Genomic DNA, 24,377 nt, shown 5'->3' on the forward strand with positions numbered 1-24,377 from the left:
GTCACTTTGCACCTGGGGCCTTAAGTTGAATTCAGGGGAAATCACAAGACATTTACTTTTACCAAACTTAGATATATTTTTTTCACTTTTCCATCAACCACCATAGCTGCATTGTGAAGTAATGATTGAATAATCAATAAAATCTAATTATAGCAAGAGAGAAAAAAAAACTAAAAAAAAACTGTATTTTTGCAAAGAAGGCTATTCAAACTTCTGTAGAAAAAGCTGAATTTTCTCTAAAGTGTATACGACAGACGGCCATAGTGTGTTGTTGTTTACAAACAAGCATCTACCCATGTGCCTTTGCATTTTCAGTTTGCAGTATTATCGTCGCTTAGGAATCAATTACCGTGTGTGTGCAGAAGACGATTATTTATACCGGTAGTTGTTTGAGTATTTTATGATTTAAAATGACCTAAAAAAAGGGCAGCAACCCTGCAACCCCACCCTGATTTAGCAGCTTTCTTGAGATTATGTATTGAGACAAATTAGGAATACATATAGCGCTATTGAACTTACAACATTTCCATTAGTAGCATACTTCTGAAAATTTAGCACAAAGTACTCACAAACTACTTTCTCTTGGGTATTTGTATATCAGAAAACCATGCATTATTTTCATATTATTACACGACTTATATTCAATCCACTTTCCAATCTCACCTGAATTAGCCTTTAACACCACTCTACAATCACTACGTTGATAAGTAAATTGCTTAGCATATTATTTCCAAGCCATACTTTGCATACGTTATCAGATTACGATTCAAATTCGTAGGCTATTCCGAAAATCAATCTTATTCAAACTCCATATAGCGTGAAAATCGGGATTAATTTTCGCAAGGAACACGTTGTTTTTTTTGGAAATAAAAATATAAACAATTGAGGTTAGCGCTTTCATTTAGAATGTTTCTTCTCTGTTTGAAATTATAGCTGCGAAATGCTTAAATGCCTTGTTTTGGCGTGTAGACTTCGAGTAATATAAAAATTGTTGTTATCGCCACCCCCACCACATCTTAAATTAATTCTCATACAGTCAATTATAGGCATTTATCATGATATGCTATATAGCTGACGACAAACGGTCATATTAAATTTGTTTCGTCACAACAGGAGACCCGTCTTTTCTGAAAATCAGAATACCCTAGTTGTACATATGAATTTTTATTTGCATTTATACAAGTTTTTTAATTATCTATCCCAATCTTACATTAAATCAATCACAAACTAAAAGTACTACTGAAGCCAGACAACGATAGATTGAAATCGCACACAGCCAATGCTGAACGTCTTTAATTCAAAAAAAATACTTGATCAAGATTATCATTATTTAATCTGATATCCGATTATATCTCCTCATCCCCCAGTTTCAAAATTCCAAAATATCTGTGATAAAAACTCATCTTCAATTTAATGAATGTTAAATAAATGCTAAACGGTATTAACCAGACAGTTACTGATATTCTGATTCTGAATATAGCTGATCACAGTGAGCCACTAATAAAGCCAAAAGGAACTGTTTAAGAGTTTTAATTGGGTACCTTTTTAGCAGGTTAACCTTTAGCAATAAGTGTAATAGTACGGCTGCTTGTAGAGACAGATAGACTGACTCTGACAAGTATGATGGATAGGCCATTATTACCAGTATAGAAAACTATAAAAAAGAATCTTTAACAGCTTCTCAATTATTAAATAAAAATTTAGGATTTCAAAATTATGATATAATTACATTTTTTCAAGGAATTGTTGTCAAATCTTACTTCTGAGAATATATAGTCGAAAACCTGTCAAAACCCAAAACAATTTTCCAGCCCTTAACATCAAGTAACTGGTTTGTATGAAAGACCTCTATTAACTGAGTTCTTCGGTTTTGGAAGTTTCACTGTAAAACCCATCACCTGCGTTAAATCTGTTTTAGAAGTCACATCCCAAATAGAAGTCACACCCATTCTTTTTAAGCAATTGAAAACCAAAAATTCACCTGTTTCATTGTATCATTTTAAAGTGGGAGGGTCGTCACCTACGCATATGCAGGAATTGAGTCCCAAGCGACGATAACAACACACTCTAACAAAACAAAGATTCATGGGTAATGTCATGTGATTCCCTTGCTTTAATAGAAACCGTGGCTTCTAATACAGATTTTACAGCATATAAATCTTAACAACTTCCAAGTTTGGTGAGCTTAAACAGGTTTACTTCATAAAAGATGTCCATAATATCAAATCCCTCCCAAAATAGATCATTTTTCACAGTTTGGTGTTAACGACACTATCAGATGAAGGATTTATTATTTTGTTTACATACATGGATAAATATTTGTTTTCATCACGGAAACTATGGCAACCACTTTTTCACATTTTGATACCATAGACTACAGAATGTGAGGAGAAATATTTTGTTTTTTAAATGTCATACCATGAAAGAATGCTGACTTTATTCTTGAATAATTAAATGAATAATTATGGAAATACATTTACATGGTTTAAATTATGCAAATTAGGTATTTATTATGCAACTATTTTTTTTATTCAATTATTGACTGTAGAATATAATAATTATAATATTTTTCTTTTGCTAAAACAAAAAATCATAAAATAATTAAGACATAAGGATTTTTGCGACTGACAGATCAATATATTTGCAGATTAATATTTGGCAATTTTTATTTTTTCACCAGAGTAATTTTGTAAATTCTATACAGAATCAGAAAAAGTTCACCTTTCGCATGACATTCGTACATCATACCTTAATCTCCTGATGGCAAAATCCATTTAAAAACAAACAAGTAATTATACTTAGTTGAATAAAACACTTGGGGCCATTTGGGAAACCTGTCTTCATGTTATTTTTGCCCTGCGGTGCTCCAACCTTACTATACGCTGAAAGGCAGTCTAATTTATTAAATGAACCACAGTCGCACTCGGAATAATTTGCACGTCAAGTGTGAATGAAGTTAACAAAACGGTGCATGTAAATGAGTGACATTTATTATTTCGTTAAACCGAAATGAATCTACCTCACAAATGTGTGTGAATGGAAGCGAAAATTTAATTTAAATAGTGAGCCACATGCACACATTTGGGAAGTTAGAAATCCCGGATCAAGCCGCTATCAAACGCGGGAGTTTAATGACCTGATGATGAAATTACTCAACAAAAAGCGCCAAGATGAAATTTTCTTTCACAACTATTCCGACCTAAATCAGCATTTTTAATTTTTCTGTTTTTTTAACTATAAAACCAAACAAAAAGAAAATTAAATCCTTTGGGTTTTATGCTTTTGGATAAAATGTGTCTATTTCAGATACAAGCGAGAAAGGGGTGTGTACAGCTATTTTTCAGATTTCCATTTCTTAAAAGACATCTTTAATTGGAACATAATATATTGATAGCAAACGAAAACCAGTTCTGAAATTTATAGTCCTGTTTTTATGGCTTATAGTGTGTAGGAATGAGAAAATAAATTTGGACTTTTGGTGAACTCCCCCCTAAGCAAAAATCTTTTTTTTTTTTTTTTTTTTTTTTGCTTTTTTTAATCTCTTGGGGGGTATTAAGATTATTTATTACTATGACAACAAGATATGGTTCCTTAAATGTTTTCAAATGCACGCAGTAAAGGTTTATTTGGATAAAAAAAAACAATTGTAAAGCAGAGGGCCAAACATTTCCTCATTCTACCATATGTGGTACACTTTTCCGGTCTGCAAAATTGCCCCCCCCCCAAAAAAAATGGGTGAGGCACAGGTTTCAAACTGATGCGCGCAAAGATGAAAAGCAGCACTCATTTATTTTTGGCCTAATCCTAATCACTATGGCAACATTCTGAATCTTCAACACACAAACTTAAGCCAGCCAAAAAAAAAAAAAGCAAACTTCATACTGCCTCATATCACATTATCCCATCTTCCCTACTAAAAACTTGTCTAATTGCACATAGATTTAGATCATAATGGATGAGAAAAATGCAAACAAACTTAATGCATATTGTTTCTGCAAAATAAAACTCGACTTCTCACTTCAGAGGCCAGATATTGTAAACCGCTTTCAGTTTTGAAAAACAAATTTTCATGAACTTCAAAAATAAGAGACAATCTAAAAAGTTTGTATTCTGTATAGTATTGGGATCGTTATGACAGGTACTCAAAATAAAACCATTTCTGATGGCCATTTTCCAAAAATCGTTGTAGGCTCACATTATTTTTTATTTTAATTTGTCATAAAAACTGTTCTCTTAATTTTAGTTTATGAAAATTTGATTTTCAAACCCTAAAGCAATATCCAGAAACATGAACGTTATTTTTGTTGAACATAAATTGTCTGTACGTGATAGATACAAAAGAGAAAAGCCATACCTACAGAGAATTTATCAATCTCTTCATGATGCCGACTAATCCCTCATAGTACCCTGGGCATGAAAATGCATCAAAAGCATGGAGGGAATTCTATGAATAGTGAAATAGTGCTATCGAAAAAAACCTAAAAAGATTTTTTTTTTTTTTCCCTTCCTATGTGTGCGTAATAAGCTTAGTACCTGGTTCTTCAATGGATGCATTGCTTGGCGTGACACAGATCTGATCTCGGGATGCGGAACACGTACTAGAAATCACAATCAAGACTGCGCAGAATTAAATCAAAAGATTTTTTAATGTGCTTGTAATGTAGGCATCTAAGCTGCACTCACGAAATGTTTGTAAAAATGAGAGAAACATCTTCATAAAGATGAATAAAGCATGACATACCGGGTAATCCGGGACGTCTTAGTGCGTGTATCTGTAAACACATTGTAAGATAGCCTGAGATACAACATTCAAAGATGTCTATTCAACTATTCCTTCTCTCTCTTGACACTGCTCACACTCAGTAACCTAGCAACTGGAGAACTGGAAACTCATCTCCTGATCAAATCATGTCAACTAATTTGGCCAATCCGGATCATCTATCACACATCTAAGTTCATGGTTGTGCGAGAATACTTTTTTTTTTTCACTCAAAAATAAAAAGTACTGACAGACGGACAACATCAAGAAAAGCAAGCAGACCATCTATTGGTGGTTTGACATTTATTAAAACTGAGCCAGCTTATGAAGCACACCTCAAACGAAACATCTTTTATCTGAAAAGGTCAATCAGTTGATTTAGTATCGTAGATATCCATTAAACACTACACAATTACCACATGTAAACTACAAGTCTCTCGTCCTCTACCAAATATTACATTTGGGAATACATCAAAATACCAGAACCTGGTTGGTTAATCATGTTCATGTTTTAATGATGAATAGTGTAATTTGATTCAACTTATAGAACTAATATATCACTCCATTAAAATACTACACTTCCGGTGGTTGGTTAATTAAGTTAATGTTTTAAAAATGAATATTGTAATTTTATTATTATTACTTAATAATAATATTTATTATCATGAAATAAAATTTTTATTAATACCCCCGGAATACCTTAATAATTGTAAATTATTGCTTATTTCATAGTAAGCTGGAAAAAAGTAAAGACGTACTGTAAAATTTGTATTTAGAAGACACGACTTCTATTGAAATGGTAAAATGCAACAGAAGGGGTGCAGCTTCTATTAAAGCATCTACAACACATATGAGAAATGGTAAATTTCGGGGTCTCAATTGTTCAAAAAGAATAGGTGAGACCTCCATTAAGGATGCGGCTTCTAATACAGATGTTACAGTACAATGTATAAATTACCCGGTAATACATGTATTCGTGATGATTACAAGGATGATTCTGACTTTTTTTTGTGCAAAATTAAACATTAAAAACATAGCAAAACTATCAATGTCTTGTTTCTCTATTTTTCAGTGCTATTTCACATTTATAACACTTTTTTATTTATATTTTCTTTGATAATTTTGAACCAAATGGACATAATTTGCCATTAGGTTTAACATTTCTGACAAAATATGGAAAAAAATTGCATTGGTTTAAAGCTAAGACTCAAAGGTTGAACATTGATTTTAGGGTGAAGATTTGAGAAAGATTATTTTTGGTGACTACAGATACAAATCACCAAGTCAATCACAAAGCCACCCAATACACTTTGGATTTTGTTCATAAATTATTATTCATAAGTTATTTAAGTTTGTTTTTTGAGTCAAAAAGTGGCATTTTTGGTCAGAAATGGCTGAAAATGTGTGTTGTGTCATAACTCTGAACACTTTGATTAATTTCACAAAATTTACAACAGAGATATATCACTAAACCGTACAGATGCACCTCAGTTTTTGGATCTGTGCATGTTAAGTGTGCTAATACACCAGAGAATGCATTTACTGATAATTGGCATGGCAACAACAAAGCGGTAGACACATCCCGCTGGTACATCACAAGAATGTAATTACTTTGACAATGTTATTCACTGTTCCGTACAAGCCACTTAAAATTAATAGATATGGACGACTCAGTTGGGATGAGAAATGGGAAGAGAATTGCGACGCCCAATCTGCGATTCCGTAACAGCGATTCAAATAGCAGCGGGACAAACTACTTGCATTAAGGTTTTACAGAAGATGGAATAGGTCCGTAGAGAAGACTTATTACGTAGTAAGAAAAAATTCCCAAATGGAATAGTTCGCTGCGAAAGATCACTTATTTAACCCCAAAAACTAAGAATTAAATCAAGCCGAGGGAAAAATAAAATTCCCACAAATGGCTTGCAGGTACGTCAAAGTGTTTTACATATGGTTAAGCGACCTCGTAATTTGGATAGAGAACGACACACATTGGCAAGCTGCTGATTCGCTCTAAGATAGATCTGAAGGAAATAATAACCAAATTTAAGCAGGAAAACACTACCAGGTAATAAAGAACGATCATATTAACATTGTACACAATTTAGTTGATGCATGTAGAACTTAACAAATGACTTTAAAATAAAAATCAGTAATACAAATGGCTTGTACTCACATCAATTAAATAACTTAATTAACAATTTAAAATCAAGAGATTTATGAAATCCATTCTCTTACAAAAATATGCGAGTATCATGATAAATGACGACATATTCACGTAGTCGGGTAATTTGTAACAGGCATCTATCACCAATTTCATCGTTAAGTAAAGGAGTTTCGCTTTTAAAAAGTAGACACTTATAAAATATAGAGGAGGTACGCTACTCCAAATTACAAATAATGCCCTTTTTTACGAGAGAGTAATCCATGCTACTTGAATACGGATAGTGAAACGAAAATACAGTCACTGTGTTGTTATGTATAATACTGAGTATTAAAATGGGATTTACAAGAATTTGAAAAAAAAAATCAAATATTGTCAGTATGATTACTTTTTGGGGTGTATATATGTAGAAAAATTCTGTCTAAACTGAACCCTACATAATAAAACAGGAAATATTGATAATGTTTAAACAAGAAAACCTACCAAAACTGAACACTGTGTAAACTAGAAACCTACCAAAACTGAACACTGTGTAAACTAGAAACCTACCAAAACTGAACACTGTGTAAACTAGAAACCTACCAAAACTGAATACTGTGTAAAATAGAAACCTACCAAAACTGAACACTATGTAAACTAGAAACCTACCAACACTATGCAAACTGAAAACCTACCAAAACTGAACACTGTGTAAACTAGAAACCTACCAACACTATGCAAACTGAAAACCTACCAAAACTGAACACTGTGTAAACTAGAAACCTACCAACACTATGCAAACTGAAAACCTGTCTAAACTGAACACTGTGTAAACTAGAAACCAACCAACACTATGCAAACTGAAAACCTACCAAAACTGAACACAATTGCCAAGCACCTTCAACACTAATTGCCTGTCTGAAAAAAACCTAAAAAAAAACTCTTCAGTTCATTTTGCTCTCCATTATTAGGTTATTCTTTGCATGAGGTAAAATAATCTTATTAAAAAGGATATCCGTTGCAGACGTTTACAGTAACAAAAACTGACAACTACTGACAAACTGACTCATTTTTAATGAGTTTTTAATGATAAAATGTTATATGATGGAAAACTGTCACTCAATTTGTCAAATATACTTCTCAGTGTGTTTTTTTCCTGGAGAAGCAAAATAACAGCAAGTCCTGCAACATTGCAATGATGTTATATCAAGATTGAAAAGATGATTGGTGGGAAAATTAAGTATCGCATGTTATCACAGTGGTAGTTTAACAACCTGGAGATATACAAGCTGCGGTACTCCCATGATGCAATTCACTCAGTTGTGCAACAAATTTAATGTTGACGTCACTTATACTGCCATGTGACCAAATTGTTCACACATAAAGTAAAATGCACCATGGGAGTACCACAATGCATCATGGGAGCACTATAATTCACACAGGGCCTCATTAATAAAGTATCTTCACGATAGCAGGTGATATAAATAAATTTCCCATCAATTACATTATCAACTGCAACACATGTGAGCTATTACATCATTAAAGTGTTGCGCAACCTCTCCTTTTTCAAAAAAAAATTCTCACAATCAAATAAGACTCAGAAATGATAAAACTGAATGTCTGTGTATCCTTGTGGGCTGATTATTAAACTCAACAAGTTTTGATTTTGTTGTTTTTGTGTTTCCAAGCTTGGGCATAAATATTCATATGTATAAAATAGCCTTAATTTTGTATATATATCCACTGAAAGAAATTAAAGCAAATATAAGTTCATGTTTTCCTGTCCTGTTGTGTGTTAACATCAATGAAAATAGTTAGAAATCTAATCAACACTAAACAAGCCGAATGTCACAATAAACAAACCTATGATAACCTAATAAATAGTGATAGAGTATAGTTTTCAAAAAAAGCTAACAAGCCATGTACCTTTATCCAAATTCTGTTAGACAGCCCTAACAGGCATCCATGTGTAGCATAAATTATTGCAGCACTAACACTGATAGTATTATCTAACATCAACATCCTACCAAATGAAATGCTTCAATTGCTTAAAAATACAGAAATATTTTTTCGAGGTGGAAGAAGTGGTTGCGAAACATTAGCTTGCTGAACATAAATTTACCAAACTAAATTTCATGGAGGTTCACCAATTGAACATATTTACAAGTAAAAAGGCAATAATAGAGTAAAAGGTTTTATGGATAAGTTGACATGGGACGACGACAACAAGGAACAATCACTAATCAACTAAAAAAATCATATTTTTGTTTGCTGTTCGTGCTGAAGTATAAATTATGAAACAAACAAGACACAATATTAGGAGAACTTTTAACCTTTTCACCACCAGACTTTCTCCGCCCAAATTTTGCACTTTTTTCTCATATTCTTCAATATTTCTGGAAATGAGTCCTAATTTTGGAGCCAACAGACAAAATCTCAGTCAATTTTCAGTTTTTACCCAAAAAATGTTTTTGCCTCAATCTTCTGGAGGAAAACGCATACCGGTACTATTAAAGGGACTATTTTGTGATGTAAAAAGGGAACTGGGGGGGGGGGGGACTAGACTAACTATTGTTATAGTTCACCAGAAAGTAGAAATTAATCTCGCTATTAAAGAAAATACTTACTTTATCTAAATGCGAAATTTCTTGCTGTAGTTCAGTGTTTTTTCGAGTTAGAACAGTGTTCTGTTGTATAGCATTCTGTAACTCGGTAGCCTGCAACAAAACAAAGAAACACAGACATCAGACGTTACTGCTTCAAGCAAATCAGCAAAATGAGTTTAAAATGTCACTCGAGATTTCCACGACAGGTAATCAGGTCCATGAATGCAACTCCACCCTACGGGTATACAAAGAGGACGACAGCACTGGCATCAGCGATAAATTCACCCCTGATTAATGACTCAACATTAAACAGTAAAACAAAGACGTATGTCATACACACCAACTTCAAGATGGGCACATGCAGCTACCACCGATCTTAAATGTCAGTCTATCGACTATTTACCATCAAATGGTAATGTGAATCTAGCAATAACGATAAAAGTATAATAACTCATTTATATCTGTAGCTATTTTAATCTCAACCATCTACTACATAATTTATTATTTAATTCCACGATGTCGACGAAGCTTAACGGGTAATTGGCTGAACTACTTCTGTGTTTTCGTGAACAACTTAACAAAATTAACTTTTTTTTTTGATTATTAGGTTTTGAAAAAAAAAAAATTGGCTGACCTAATTGTTTTCATGGAAACAGGAATTTTAGTTGCATTGTATATCGACACTAGAATTTGCCTCCAAACATATGACAATTTTTTGATCTATTAATGATATTTTAATTAAAAATTCATTTCCTACCGGAAACAATAAAGTAATATGATTTGTTTATAGATCGCATACTAAATCTAGAATTTCACACAGCATATATTGCGTTAATTATAGCAATATTGCATTCTGGTCAACCCACACGTCCATTAACAGCAACCTTTTATAACTCACTCGCAATAATAAATCAATCAAGATTTGAGCACTTAAAATATTTACTATCGATAACCCATCAAATCATCAGTAAGAACTGATCTCAGTTAGTTTCATTATTGATGCTGAAGCTGACTTGAATACACATTTATGTGGGTAATACAAGATACGATCTCTAAACAATATAGTATAATTAATTTTCATTATTTTACATAACCAATCCCAATCCCAGTCTAATTTTCTTCCCAAAAATTGCTAAAAACTTTTCACAAATTCAACATTGAAATTTTAATAAACTATATTGACAAAAAACAATACTGCTTACAGACTTTAGTCATAATTCATACTCAACATTTGAATTCATACTCAACATTAGAATTATACTCAACATTTGAAGTCATACTCAACATTTGAAGTCATACTCAACATTTGAAGTCATACTCAACATTTGAATTTATACTCAACATTTGAATTTATACTTATAACATTTGAAGTCATACTCAACATTAGAATTATACTCAACATTTGAGGTCATACTCAACATTTGAATTTATACTCAACATTTGAATTTATACTCAACATTTGAATTTATACTTATAACATTTGAAGTCATACTCAACATTAGAATTATACTCAACATTTGAAGTCATACTCAACATTTGAATTTATACTCAACATTTGAATTTATACTTATAACATTTGAATTTATACTCAACATTTGAATTTATACTTATAACATTTGAAGTCATACTCAACATTAGAATTATACTCAACATTTGAAGTCATACTCAACATTTGAATTTATACTCAACATTTGAATTTATACTTATAACATTTGAAGTCATACTCAACATTTGAAGTCATACTTATAATATTAGAATTTTACTCAACATTTGAAGTCATACTCAACATTTGAATTTATACTCAACATTCAAATTTATACTCAACATTGAATATATTTAATAATTGAATTTTGTTCAAAGATTTAAAAATAAATATTGAAAAATTGAAATTACAATCAATATATTTTACGCAATATGAAGCAGAGAGTGGATATCGAAAGTTGAAAACATTGGATAAACAGGGATGATAAAATATATCCTACAACTGTATATATATATGGCTTATTTGCTAGCTTATATTCTGACTGCCCATACATGCCAATATTCAAATTTAAAGCGAGGGAGTCGCATGCGTCAGGTGGCCATAGCATGTCATTGTTTACAAACAAGCATCAACCAATGAGCCTTTGTGTTTTTTAGCGTGTGTTGTTATCGTCGCTTGGGACTCAATTCCCGTGCGTGCGCAGGTGACGACCCTCTCGCATTAAACATCAGAAAGAATTGTCGCCTCAACAAACCAGTGAATTTAACGTCAAACCTAATGAAAATTAACTTGAACTTAATATGATACAAAATTGAATCAATCAGTCATTTTTGATAAATTACACACAAAAAACACAACATTGGCAAATATAAAAAATAAAAACAACTCTGCAGTACTTACAAATTCAGAACACTGCTGCTGTCTTCTCTCAGACTCTGCTTGTAAATTGTTACATTCTATCCTCTTGGACGCAAGGTCTACTTCCTGTAAGACAGGAAACAGAAAATGATAACTCGTTAATTACCAATTAAATACAGAATTATAGAACCGTGAAATTAATTGTACTTGGTCATTCATTCTGTGTTAATAATTGGGGGAATTAACATAATGAATTCTATAAACAATACGAGAATAAACTCATTTATTTTATTATTAATCTAATTTATTGAGTACCGGTATATTGGTGAATGCTACAAACTCAGAATCATAAAAAAGTGGGTTTTTTTACAGTGCAATTAAAATGTATGTACGTGTAGCAATGAACGTGTCGTAATAAATTACAAATTGGTCCACTGACAGATCATGATATATACAAGGTGTTCATTTATTTGTTATGAATTATGGACGTTGAGGTATACTCGGAATAATCCTGATGATTTACTCGGTCCCTGCGGAGAAATATCCTGACGTACAAATAATGAGAATTGCCAACTATATGTAGGAGGATGTCCACCAAATCTAATGTCATGTCTGATTTAATACGAACTAAAGCGGAGAAATTTGTTCCTCATGTTATCTACTAATCCCATGACTCCCTTGTGTATCAAAGTCAAATGGAACAATCACAGAACAGTAATCCAACCAGTGTCTTTATATGTAAATTATTACAAACCAGTATATGATTTCAACAACATTGATCGATTTCATTAAAGGCACAAATTTAAGATCGTCAAACAATTTTTTTTTATCAAATTAGAGCTTCACAAATGTCACCGATTTTACCAATTCTAATGCAAAATGGCGACTGTAAAGCTACAAGGGTATGATAATATAGAAATGAAATTTTCATGATACAATGTAACAAGTTTGTTGATATATTATTTTTTTGATCATTTTCAAATAAAAACAAAAAGTACAAGATTAATAAGAAAAGCTATAAATAGTCAATTTTCTCAAAAAGATAGTTTCATGAATATTTGAGGATGCGACATCTTTTAGATCTAATCAGCATGTACATTATACAACATTTGGTTGCGCAAGAGAGCGCCACATCTTACGATGGTCAATATTTGCTATGCATGTACTGTTGTGATGAGATAATACAAGATTTATCCTGGTAACAAAAACATCTTCAATGTCTTGTTTTCTCCAGCTAGATCATAATCTGCGACGTGTACGTACACGCTACTGCACCGATTATACCACATGAATCAATGATAATATCGATTGCTTTCCTCTGGCAAGGTGTTTTGCGCACTAAATTCATGATAGTCAACCAGGGACTGATAGTTATCCAACCCGAAGGAAGCTTACGTAAGCTCATCGTCGATTGCAATAGAGGACAACCAATTAGCAATCATGAACATGCTGGAATAAATGTCGTTAATGATCGTATGTTTGACTTTTTACTGTACATCGTAAACGAAGCACGTCCTTATTTGTCTGTAAACGTCGGGAAAATTAAACGCACATTGATTGTTACAAAGTCAGAGTGTTATTTAAATTACATAATGTTACCTTGATTGGGGCAAGCAGAATGTAATCAAACAGACACAGCAGAAATAATTCAGACTAATCAGTGCAATAACTTCCGACCACATATAAGAATGACCGTGAAATATTACGGCAATCAACAGCAATCCTATTTAGAAATTCTACTGATATCGACAAACGGCAATCATGTTTTTTTTCATTATTATTCGGATTGCACTTGTTTTCAGACCACACACAAGGAAATATCTTGTACAATATATAGCATATGAGACTACGGAATATAATCTAAAGTTCTACCATTCAATTTAAAAAGATTTACTTTGAATTATTATTTTTAATTTCATTTTTGGTCATGAAAATAAAATTCGGGTTTCTGGCAATCTTCCATGTCAATCAAATAAATGTGCACGTTATATATTAAGGTTAATAAAAAAAGATGATTTGGAAATTATAATAAATCCAGAGAATCCTTAACCCATTCAGTAAAAATGTAAACCTCAATATTTCCACAAGATGTAACCCTTGGGTGACCCTAACCAATAATTTTAATTAGATTGATGCAATAAATACCTACACGTGTCGTTGACCTTTAGAAAGGTCATTATAAGTGGGCATTATTCAAGAGTCTGATTTGATTTACACAATAATGACTCTTATAAGGGCAGCTTTAAAAAAAAAAAAAAAAAAAAAAAAAAAAAAAAAATTCGTTTGATGTATGTGTGCGGTAACATAGCGTGCTAGTCTCAGCTGTAATTCAGCATTAGCAGTTAGAAAATAGATATACAGTATCTCTAGAAGCGTAAATAAACCCCAAATTTGGAATCATTGCAAGCTTATTTAGTCTATACATATGTAATCAATAGTTATAAATCTAATAAGGTAGTTTAATACCAAGAAGTGATTTCTTATGTCGAAATAACTACAGACTGCCTGTTTGAATCACAAAAAATTTCGAAATATTTTGAAAAATAGATGCTAATTTGCATAAATTGCTAATTGTTTTTGGTTACGTACTTTATTAAATCTTTGAACAACAAAGAATGACTTTTGAAAAAAAAACTCGTATTTTTTTTTCTGTATTGACAATCATTTTTATCAGGACTTGTAGGCATTGAAAAAGTAGGTACTGTATATTTGGTTCGAAATCAAGAATATTAAAAATTACAAAATGTTGACAGAAAAGTACATATTTGTCGTTGAAAAGATTTTGTCGACAAGTTTCAGAAATAGGGCATCTGAATGGTGACCCCTTTATCACAATTACAAGAAGACGAGAATAGACGTCGATCACCATGAACCTCATTTCGTCCATAAAATCACTCCCGTTACTATCACCATGGCAACGCTCGAAGATGATATGTATCAATAAAACAGTTGCCTGTAGTTTTCTCCATGGGAGAGCAACAACCCCACCGTTTTTTTTAACAAAGAAGGATATGATGAGATACCTATACATGTTGAAATAAAGACCTCCTACAGAGCAGAGAAACTAAGAAATATTACTAGAAAAGACTGTAGGTTGTTGAGAAAGGAAATATGTTGTAAAATGATAATTAATTAGTATATTTTAATGGTATAGAAGCTGACATTGCTACTGGTACTGAAAAGCAATACAGAAAACAAAAAATGAGCTTTTAGAAGATAAATAACTTGGTGGGTAACATCTTTGGTAGCCAAGGTTCAACCACCGTCACATGACTATACCTTGGCAAATTCAATTCAGCCAACATTGGCAATACTAAAGATATATTCTTCAATGCATTGTCCAACCAAATTGCTCATTATCGCTAAATCACAGACAAAATACATGTAGATGTCTAGTATAGTAGAAGATTTGAGAGTCTGAGATTGAGTTGACATTACAGAATTGGTTAGTTGATGTCTGAAAATCGAAACAGTCAGATCAGTTCACTCTAATAAATGTTTTCCCTATTATGCACATACTACTCACAGTTGTGAAACACAGCCTCCATACATGGTAATATTCAGGTACATGATGCAAGTTGTTCTGTTCATAGTAATATGAACCACAGTCCCTCTATAGTCAATGGAGGAACTGTGCATAAACATAGATTTTCAACCATCATATGTTTATAACAGGTCTCTGCAGTATAAACTGATAAGATTTGAATGGAACAAAAACTGAGCTTAGTTTAGTGAGGTGTCTGTATCAAATAGGCACTGTTACATACATTGTAGTTCAACCAGCTATGGTTTTTTTGTTACTTTTCCACTACTGGGCCACATACGAAAGACAAACCGGGCAGAGAAAACAGTGGAAAAACTGCACATGCGTCAGATGGCCATTGTTCACAAACAAGCGTTTAAGACTTTCACATACACTACGCTAACTTTGTTCAGATGAATCTTTTAGAGGCGCATCCAATCAGATCTATGAGTTCTACCAAGGTCAAATACGCAGCCTCTCGGAAGGATAGATTTGATTTACTGAATGAATCATTAATTCCTCAGATCAATGGAAAAAAGAACAGTGAACTGGGAAACCCCATCTTACCCTGTCACAGGGCTGACATGAGAAATGACAAGCTGGTCATCAATGGAGATCCACCACTATTTTGACACAAGCATATGGAACAAACACACACATACACTGTAATCGTTCCCATCCGATAGGAAGCAATGAGTCATCAAAACTAAATGTTTGGTGGTTTAATTGTACAGCATGTACTCTATTTAATTAAACTCCTAAAAGTTAAGTCAGGTGAACACACAAATCGTCGTACAACACTCAGGTAAGCACACTATATCAATGTGTCTGACATTCACAGAGGCCATGAATTAATTGCATTAGATGCTCTCACCTGACAGCCTTGGGGACTTTCAGAGCAGATGTGTATATCTTGCATAGTTTTAATTAGTAGAAAGTTATGGTGTGCCGTGAGATTAAAAATAACTGCAGAATACCCAACAAATCCTGTCAAGAATGTTCACTAATGGAAACAATTAATTAAAAAACGATGCCACATATTCTTCCTTTATTCCAATAATTTTATTTTTATTAAAAGACTATTTAATATGATAATAACAATTTTAGGATTTTTATAAGCTTTCAGAAAATATATATCATGTTAGGGTGTAATCTTTGTTGGATATAAGTTGTAAGGGGTTTCCCTATTTAATTCTACAGGGGCTTGAGAAATTTGTGTCATGGCAAATATTTTATTTATTTATGCCAGACAAATAATTTTGTATTCACATTTTTTCCCCCCGTTTTATTTACATTAAACATTGTTGGGTCTTCATGAATATTTTAATTTTGTTTATTTTCACATACACATATTTTCAGATGACTAATCCCTAAAATGTTAAAATTTTGATTCCTGGTGAGTGTCATACACAGAGGGCTTTGATTTGGCTGATATTTGTATTTGCTCTAGTACAAGCACATCTTGGAAGATACCATTCAAGGACTGAGCTATTCACAGGGGTGTACCTGAAATACAGCGAGTGAAATTTAAGACTTTCAGAAGAAAATCCCTTGTGGTTTAATGAACAAGTCCAGGCCAAGCGAATTATAATGAATTTTCATTTTAGCTGTTTTCAGTAGTATAAAAACCTCATTTTGATAGTACGTATACTAACCCTTTGAGCACCGTGATTTTTCAAGACAGAATTTTGGTACAACAATTTTTCTGCATTTTTCTAAAATGTTTTTGATAATTTTGAACCAAATGGACGTAATTTTCTATCGGCTACAAGTCTTGATAAAAAAAAATTCAGAAAAATTACGAAAAATCGTAAGGATTTTATATTTGTGAATGGCGAAAAAAAGCTAACTCAAAAGGTTAAAGGTTAAAGGGAAAGTCAAGCCAAACAACATAATGACCCCTCAAGAAAAAGCTCCACAAATGTAGGAGAATGCAATTTACAGTTTTTTTATATCACTTTTCAGTCTCTAGATATTCAAGTTTCCATCAGTATTATGTAGTCAGCCATCTTGATTCTCAAGCAAAGGATTATGGGTAAAATACGACATAGAATATGTTGTCAGAAATTGCGAAAATGATTTTATCTATAAACATTTCCAATACTAATAAATGTAGTACACCAGTACTGCTTGATGCTGACAACAAAAGACAGCGTGTACTACAGATACTTTTGATAAAGTAGTCATCACTGTCACTTCCAACAATATATATCTACATATCACGATTCTTATAATAAATAATAAAACCACTTACTAGTTTTTCTTTTTCTTCTTTATCTAATTTTAAATTCCTGAGTTGCTCTTGAAGTACTTGATTAGTCTCTTCCAACGCCCGGTATTCCTGAAGTGTAACCGAGTCCAAATCGGCCGAGCGCCTATCCTGGAAAACATGAAATTACAAAACTATTAATTGACAGAATCCTCAGAAAAAGCCAAGTCATTTGTTTTTTTATTCCAAAGATGACTGCATCATTCATTTTCATTTAGCGAGGATTGTAATCGTCAAGATGAAATGCATAGATGAAATAACGAAAAGACATGATAATTGAAGCAGCATTTTCACATTTTTGATAACTTCTAGATTCAACAGATGAAGGTACAAAAACAGTTTTCTGGATGATAAAATTTGATTTTCTGGTGTAAAATTATGATATTTTCACAGGATTTCCTAATCAAGAAATCAACTTTATTAGACTCCAATAGAATTCCTGATGAATATCAAGTGTTGGATTTCAAAGAACTTTCACAGAATTTCACAAAAACTGCAGAATATGAAGGAAAAACTACCAATAACTGTCAAGCTCAAAGTAAATATCAAATTTTCATGAAAGCTGAGTAAAACGACATAAAACATCTGTACAATTTTATGGCTGATAATATAAAATGTTATGGTGTGACCACAACAATCCCAAGGGAACCAACGCAGTGTATCCAAGAATTGTTGAAATTCACGATTTTTTTATTTATTAAGTCGAAAAATGTTGTCAAAAAAAATTATGACACCCAAAGATGCTGAAAACTTAATCACAACAGAATCTACATATATAAATTCTCAGCAATGTTTGGCACTTTATAAACAACTTCAGATTAATACATTTTGCTAATACGGCTAATACCGTACTGTAACTTTTGCATTTGATACATGTTCATATATACTACATCACTTCAAAATTTGTATTAATCTAACTCTTCACAAATTAATATTTTTGAATAAGTACATAATTATGGGTTTACATCAAATTTTACTAGTTCTCATAAAGCTACTATTTTTATTGGATCTGAATTTTATAGTAATTATTTTATTTTATGCAAATACAGTTAAACATGAAATAATAGGTAAAAAGTGTTGAATCATGATGAAACTCAAAGATGTGTTTTGGGATATTTTTTTACCTTTTTTTCAATCAAGATTGAATATATTAGTGTTGTCTAAATCTACTGTCAAAACTAACAAAATTTCTATTAATAATTTATCAAATTTCAAAAATGCTATCGCATTCTGCTAATTGAATTCACTTGGCACAAAATTTGCATTATGAGTCGTCTGGAAAAATAATTAGGAATCATTAGATTACGAAATTGCTGCTGTTGTAAAACAAAAGTAACGAGAGAGTCTTTCATGCGTGACACTAAAAAAAAGTTTCACGTCTACGTTACCGCATTTACTCTATCGGAAGCGTATGTAAAACATCAATTGCATTAATTGTATTCCGGCTTCTTCAAATATTACTTATTTTAACCATAGACATGATTATATTATTTACATAAGCGCATGTGCTACCAATAGTCCAAATACGGTATGTGTGATTGTTTTAAAGAGTGTAATTCATAATCATCTGAGAGAAACATCCTGAAGTCGGGAAAATGATCTATATTCAAGTTATCTATATCAGGTGATTGATTCAGACTGATGCATACAATTCCAGAAAATTGTTGACTGATTCTCACTGGCTAGCTGACAGGAAAACCTACTAGTCTGGCCAATCAGCTTGCAACTTTTTAATAACATCTGCAAATACAGGAATCATATTATGGTATCCATGATACATGTACCCCTTCAACCTTGTGACCTTTAACCCTTTGATCGCCAAAGTCAATTACATGTATTGTCATCTATTACAAATCAAAAAACATACACAATTTTTTCTATTTTTTTTTTTTATTTCGTTGAAGACCTGAAGCCAATGAAAAATTCTGTTCATGTTGGTCCAAAATTAATGGAAAAAAATGCATAAAAATTAATACAAATTTGGAGGGAAAATTATGATGTTCAAAAGTGGTAAATCCTTTGGTTGCCAAATTCACTTTTTCTGTCACTTTTCACAAACTAGAGCAGCACAATATTTTGTCAAATAGTTTAAAATTCACAAAGCAATTATAGAAAAATGACATAAAATGTGCAAAATGCTGCACTCAAAATCATTATGTCGATTTGTTATTGTTAAATAATTCATTTTGAAACATTTTCAAGAAATATCACTCAAAATCGTCAAGTTCTTAGAAGAAAAATATCAAAGAGTTCAAAGTTCACCAGATGTGGAATGAAGCAGTACAGGTAAGTACATTCTTGTGATACCCAAACCTATCATCAATTTTAAAATTTGCATATCAGTAGTAATTGGATAAGTAGGAGAGATAAGTTACGCTACCTGCTTAGTATCGGCTTTCCTGACAAAGCCCGGAATATAAAACATGACTTTAGTTACATAATGGTCGAGACAGACAAAGAACCCATCAGTATCGGTTTACATAACACTCAATCATTACTCAAGTCACAAACGATGAGTCATTTTCCATACATCTATGGATACCGCCGATTTTTTTTCTCCCCAGCAACAAAAAAGAAACATCAAATTTGATGTGAAAACTATAAGAAGTCTGTTTCATCAAAGCACAAAACGTAACATGCCCATACAACGTAGACAAATTGTGCAGGTGAAATCCATTTGCGTGTTACGACGGGAATCCACGACTACAAGAATTGTCGAGCATAACAGGGAACGCATCTGATGAGTGATGTGCAGAATGCAAGTTTTCAAACCAACGTGTCTTGGGTGTTAACTGCTGGAATGCAAATAGAAATCAAAGGGGGCCACAGTGTGACCAATCAAAGGGTGATATCGCACCACGAACCCATGTTAACCAAGTGTAAAGAAAGGAGAGTCAAACTCCTATCAATAATAAACTAATACCACTATCTTAGTAATAAAATAAAATAGGATCTTAATAATATTCAAAACCATTTATGATGAAAAAACCTTAAAATAAGAACTTATGATCATGATTCCTTTGGGATAATCGAACAAAATAAATTTCATGAGTGTTGTGACAGCTTTAAGATTACTGAAATATATTATAGGATAAATAATAAATCCATATAAGCCATATATCCTTAATTTATAAACATGATTATACTGCTCTGTTAGTCAAGGAACACTCGCGAATTTTGTTTTTGTCCAGGTAATTTTCTTGAGTGTTTTTTTTGTATTATGTAAGCAGTGGGCATCATGACCTAGTGCATTCGAATTTCACAACATACAAGCTAGACGTAGTATGGGACTGGTTATGACATAATATGGCCATGTTTGTCATAATGTAAACGTATCTTTAGCGTATACACTTTAGAATCCAATGAAAAAATTATGCCTTTAAAACGTTTCCCATAAAAAAAACATGCTGACCACAGAGCGTTTTATTGCCACAAGGCACAACTCATTTTATCTTCCAAGAATTGTGTTTTTCTGTACTTTTCACCAAAATACAAAATATGCTGACTACAGTAAAAAAAAAAATTATTTTGCACCAAAATACACAAAAATATGCAAACTGAACTATGTTGGTTGTTTAAATAGTTAATTCTATAACGAAATAATCTTGAGTTAAATTCACACACCAAAAGGTAATATAAAAAAACAAGGCCTAGACCATAAAACAAAATCAAATTTCATTAATTTAATAAAAGGAAAACGAGTTATAGCTTGACAAGCAAACAGGGTCTGCGATAATGAATATTGAATTAAAATACAACACAACAGCAGTTCGGACTCCCATCGGCCATTTGTTACTGATGATAACGATTTTCAAGATTTACATACCTTTTTTTAAATCACTCTCAGCGCAGACTGAAATGATTACATTAAAATAATGACAAAAATATCTCTTTCATGCAGCAGATTTTTTTTTATTTATATAATCCATTCGGCAATACATATAAACAGACATGGTTTCTGACAGCTTGACTATATTTACCATGCTGTGAACGTCAGCAAAATACCAATCACTTAACACTTTTATGCTGCTTTCAAAGGCGAGTGCGTCAAAATACTCACGTGGGTCCATTCCCTGCAGGGTATAGCATTGGTTACAAAGTAAATTCACCTAACAAAGTAATTCAGATTTAATAACTGCTATTTTCAATGTACCATTTAACCCGTTGAATGCTATTATTTTTCCCCCGACTAAATTTTGGGGAGACATTTTGTACCTTTAAGGTATTTTTCTATATTTTAATTGTTAATTTTGGACCAAACAATTATAATTTGTCATTGGTTGTAAATCAAAATCTTGGAAAAAAAATTATGCAAGTTTATTCTATAAATATTGACGAAAGTCGACTGTGTTGTTTAAAAGGTTAACCACTGTTTATTACAAAAAAAATTCTCAATAATACGTTTTTAGTACCCGGTATATTTTTATCACATTCTGGTTGTTTCTTTGAAGGAAAAAACCTTGACACATTTTGGGGTGCTACAACACCTTCTGAGTTTGGTATAACTACATGTGGGGCACTATCATATGACAATAGGGCTACCATACCGTAATTCTTGTCAATGTTGACAAATTATGACTACCCGGTAGATCTGATTTTTGATCCATGTCAGCAATCTATAAAATCTTTTTTCAGATGAAAACAAGTCTGTCTTGCGGCAGTTACATCACAGACACGTGTATACCCTTTAGATAGTAGCAGATAATCGGTAAGGGATTTACTGGAATTACGTCAATCAGGTGTTTCAATAGCCATATATTCCTGTTAGCAGTAAAAAACTACGTCATAGGAATAAATGCAAAGTCTTAACTCTTTTTCAGAATGGAACAAAACTGTTTCTGATGTTAAACAAGCAATTAATTGTGCAAGCTAGCAAAATCAACTTCAGTGCCCAGTCACTAATCATTTTCTAATTCAGTAGAATAAAAGCCGCAGCAAATCAGCTGACATGATGCAAATCAGCCACATGATCCAAATAAGTCGACATGATTCAAATCAGCCGACGTGATCCAAATCAGCCGACGTGATTCAAATCAGCCGACGTGATCCAAATCAGCCAACATGATCCAAATCAGCCAACCTCATTCAAATCAGTCAACGTGACCCAAATCAGCCAACATAATTCAAATCAGCTGACATGATTAAAATTCAGCCAACATGATTCAAATTCAGCCAACATGATTCGAATCAGCCAACGTGGTTCAAATCAGCTGACATGATTCTTGTCAGCATGCAGCATTGATAAACTCATCTTCGAATTTGAAATAAACTGAAGAATGGAATAAAGCGCATCACAATCAATGAACGTGTTGATCTAGTGTAAAAAATAGCCCACCTTGATGAAACGTGATATGTTCTTCAATTCAATATTACGGTGTGGTACATGGAAACACAATTTTGATTTAATACATGTACTAATTAGATCGATTATTTAAATTCAGGGAGTGTTTATTACAAGTTACGAAAACGAGATTAACGGTATTTTTATTCAACTAACCAGTTGACGAGTCAAAACATCTTTCCCAGAATGCATCATGCTATCAAGCTGCGCTGTAACCAACATAGCAATACTGTATTTGATGTATCTTCGTTGTGTTTACGTAAGTGTCTTGTCTACAGCAGGTGATGGCGATATGAATACAATTTTACAAGAGAGAAATTTCTTTCGTACAACGGGCTGTTAGGAATGAAAATGATTAAAAATACCAAATACTGTCAAAGCATTTATTTTTACAGGAATTCAATTTCACCATTTTGATGTTTTGAGCAATTTCAATCGGTTTTATCGACAAAAATAGAAAAATTTAAAACAAGCGAATAATAAATGTGCTCATATAGTATGATATGACAACATAGTATTTCATCATGTAGGAACTTAAATTATCAAATCACAGAAATTAAACAATTTAAAGTATGCACAGTGAGATTTTCAGAATACAAATATGCTCTATTGGAGATGTATTTTTAAAACAACAAAAATGGATTCAGTTAATAATGTAAAATAATTTATCTGCACTTGGAATTAATTTTTGCCTTATTTTTCCATAAGGACTGAATCAGTGAAAATAAAATACAGTGAAAATACCATTTGTCTTGTATTTTACATTAAACTAATCAAAAATCACTGGAAATAAACTGCAAACAAAACAGCAGAAATGTCTTTTTTAACAATAAAAAAAATTTAGGTGAAAAACAATATTTGCTTTAACAGAGGCACATCATATCCTCCTAAAATAGAATACAAATCAAATCTCTCAATGATTAAATACGAATAACAAGAAAAAAGATTTAAGATTTAACCTCTTCAATTTCATGAGACAAATCTTCGTGAATTTTGAAGTAGTGAATATTTCTCTGGTGCCCATGTTAGTGAAATTTTGTGTCATTTTGTGAGGCATTCCTACGTTCCTAACAGAACAAATAAAGTCGCTGAAAAGAGGACGACTGTCGACAATTATACATTTGACGATAAAAAATTTATGAAAATGAAACGCCTTTTATTGTTATCATTGTTCTTTAATAACGATTTTATAATTCAATATTTCAATAACGCAATCAAATAATGTTAAATATTCATATACTGTTACATATATTTCGTTTCCTGTGTGTCTATCAATATTAACAGTACACATGTACAATGTCTGTCTGCTAAATTTGTTGGTTACAAGAAATTGAAATCAGCAGAACTGCAAAAAAAAGCGTCTTAAATATAATAGTTGCTAATCACAGTGAACAG

General features: G+C 32.3%; 1 protein-coding gene across 10 annotated transcripts in view; it reads right to left on the reverse strand.

Annotated features, from left to right (window-relative positions):
• Positions 1-24,377, reverse strand: part of LOC100376400 (RIMS-binding protein 2-like) — a 133,941-nt gene that overhangs the window by 46,369 nt on the left and 63,195 nt on the right. For all 10 annotated transcript variants that reach the window (XM_085491229.1, XM_085491231.1, XM_085491230.1 and 7 more), the window contains 3 exons: positions 17,627-17,752; positions 11,892-11,975; positions 9,530-9,619 (listed from right to left, as the gene is read on the reverse strand). In XM_085491229.1, coding sequence (XP_085347355.1) covers positions 9,530-9,619; positions 11,892-11,975; positions 17,627-17,752 — 300 coding nt within the window. The remainder of the gene's footprint in view (positions 1-9,529; positions 9,620-11,891; positions 11,976-17,626; positions 17,753-24,377) is intronic.

This window comes from Saccoglossus kowalevskii, chromosome 16 (genome assembly GCF_978046115.1).
Source record: "Saccoglossus kowalevskii chromosome 16, keSacKowa6.1, whole genome shotgun sequence".
Classification (NCBI taxonomy): Eukaryota; Metazoa; Hemichordata; class Enteropneusta; family Harrimaniidae; genus Saccoglossus; species Saccoglossus kowalevskii.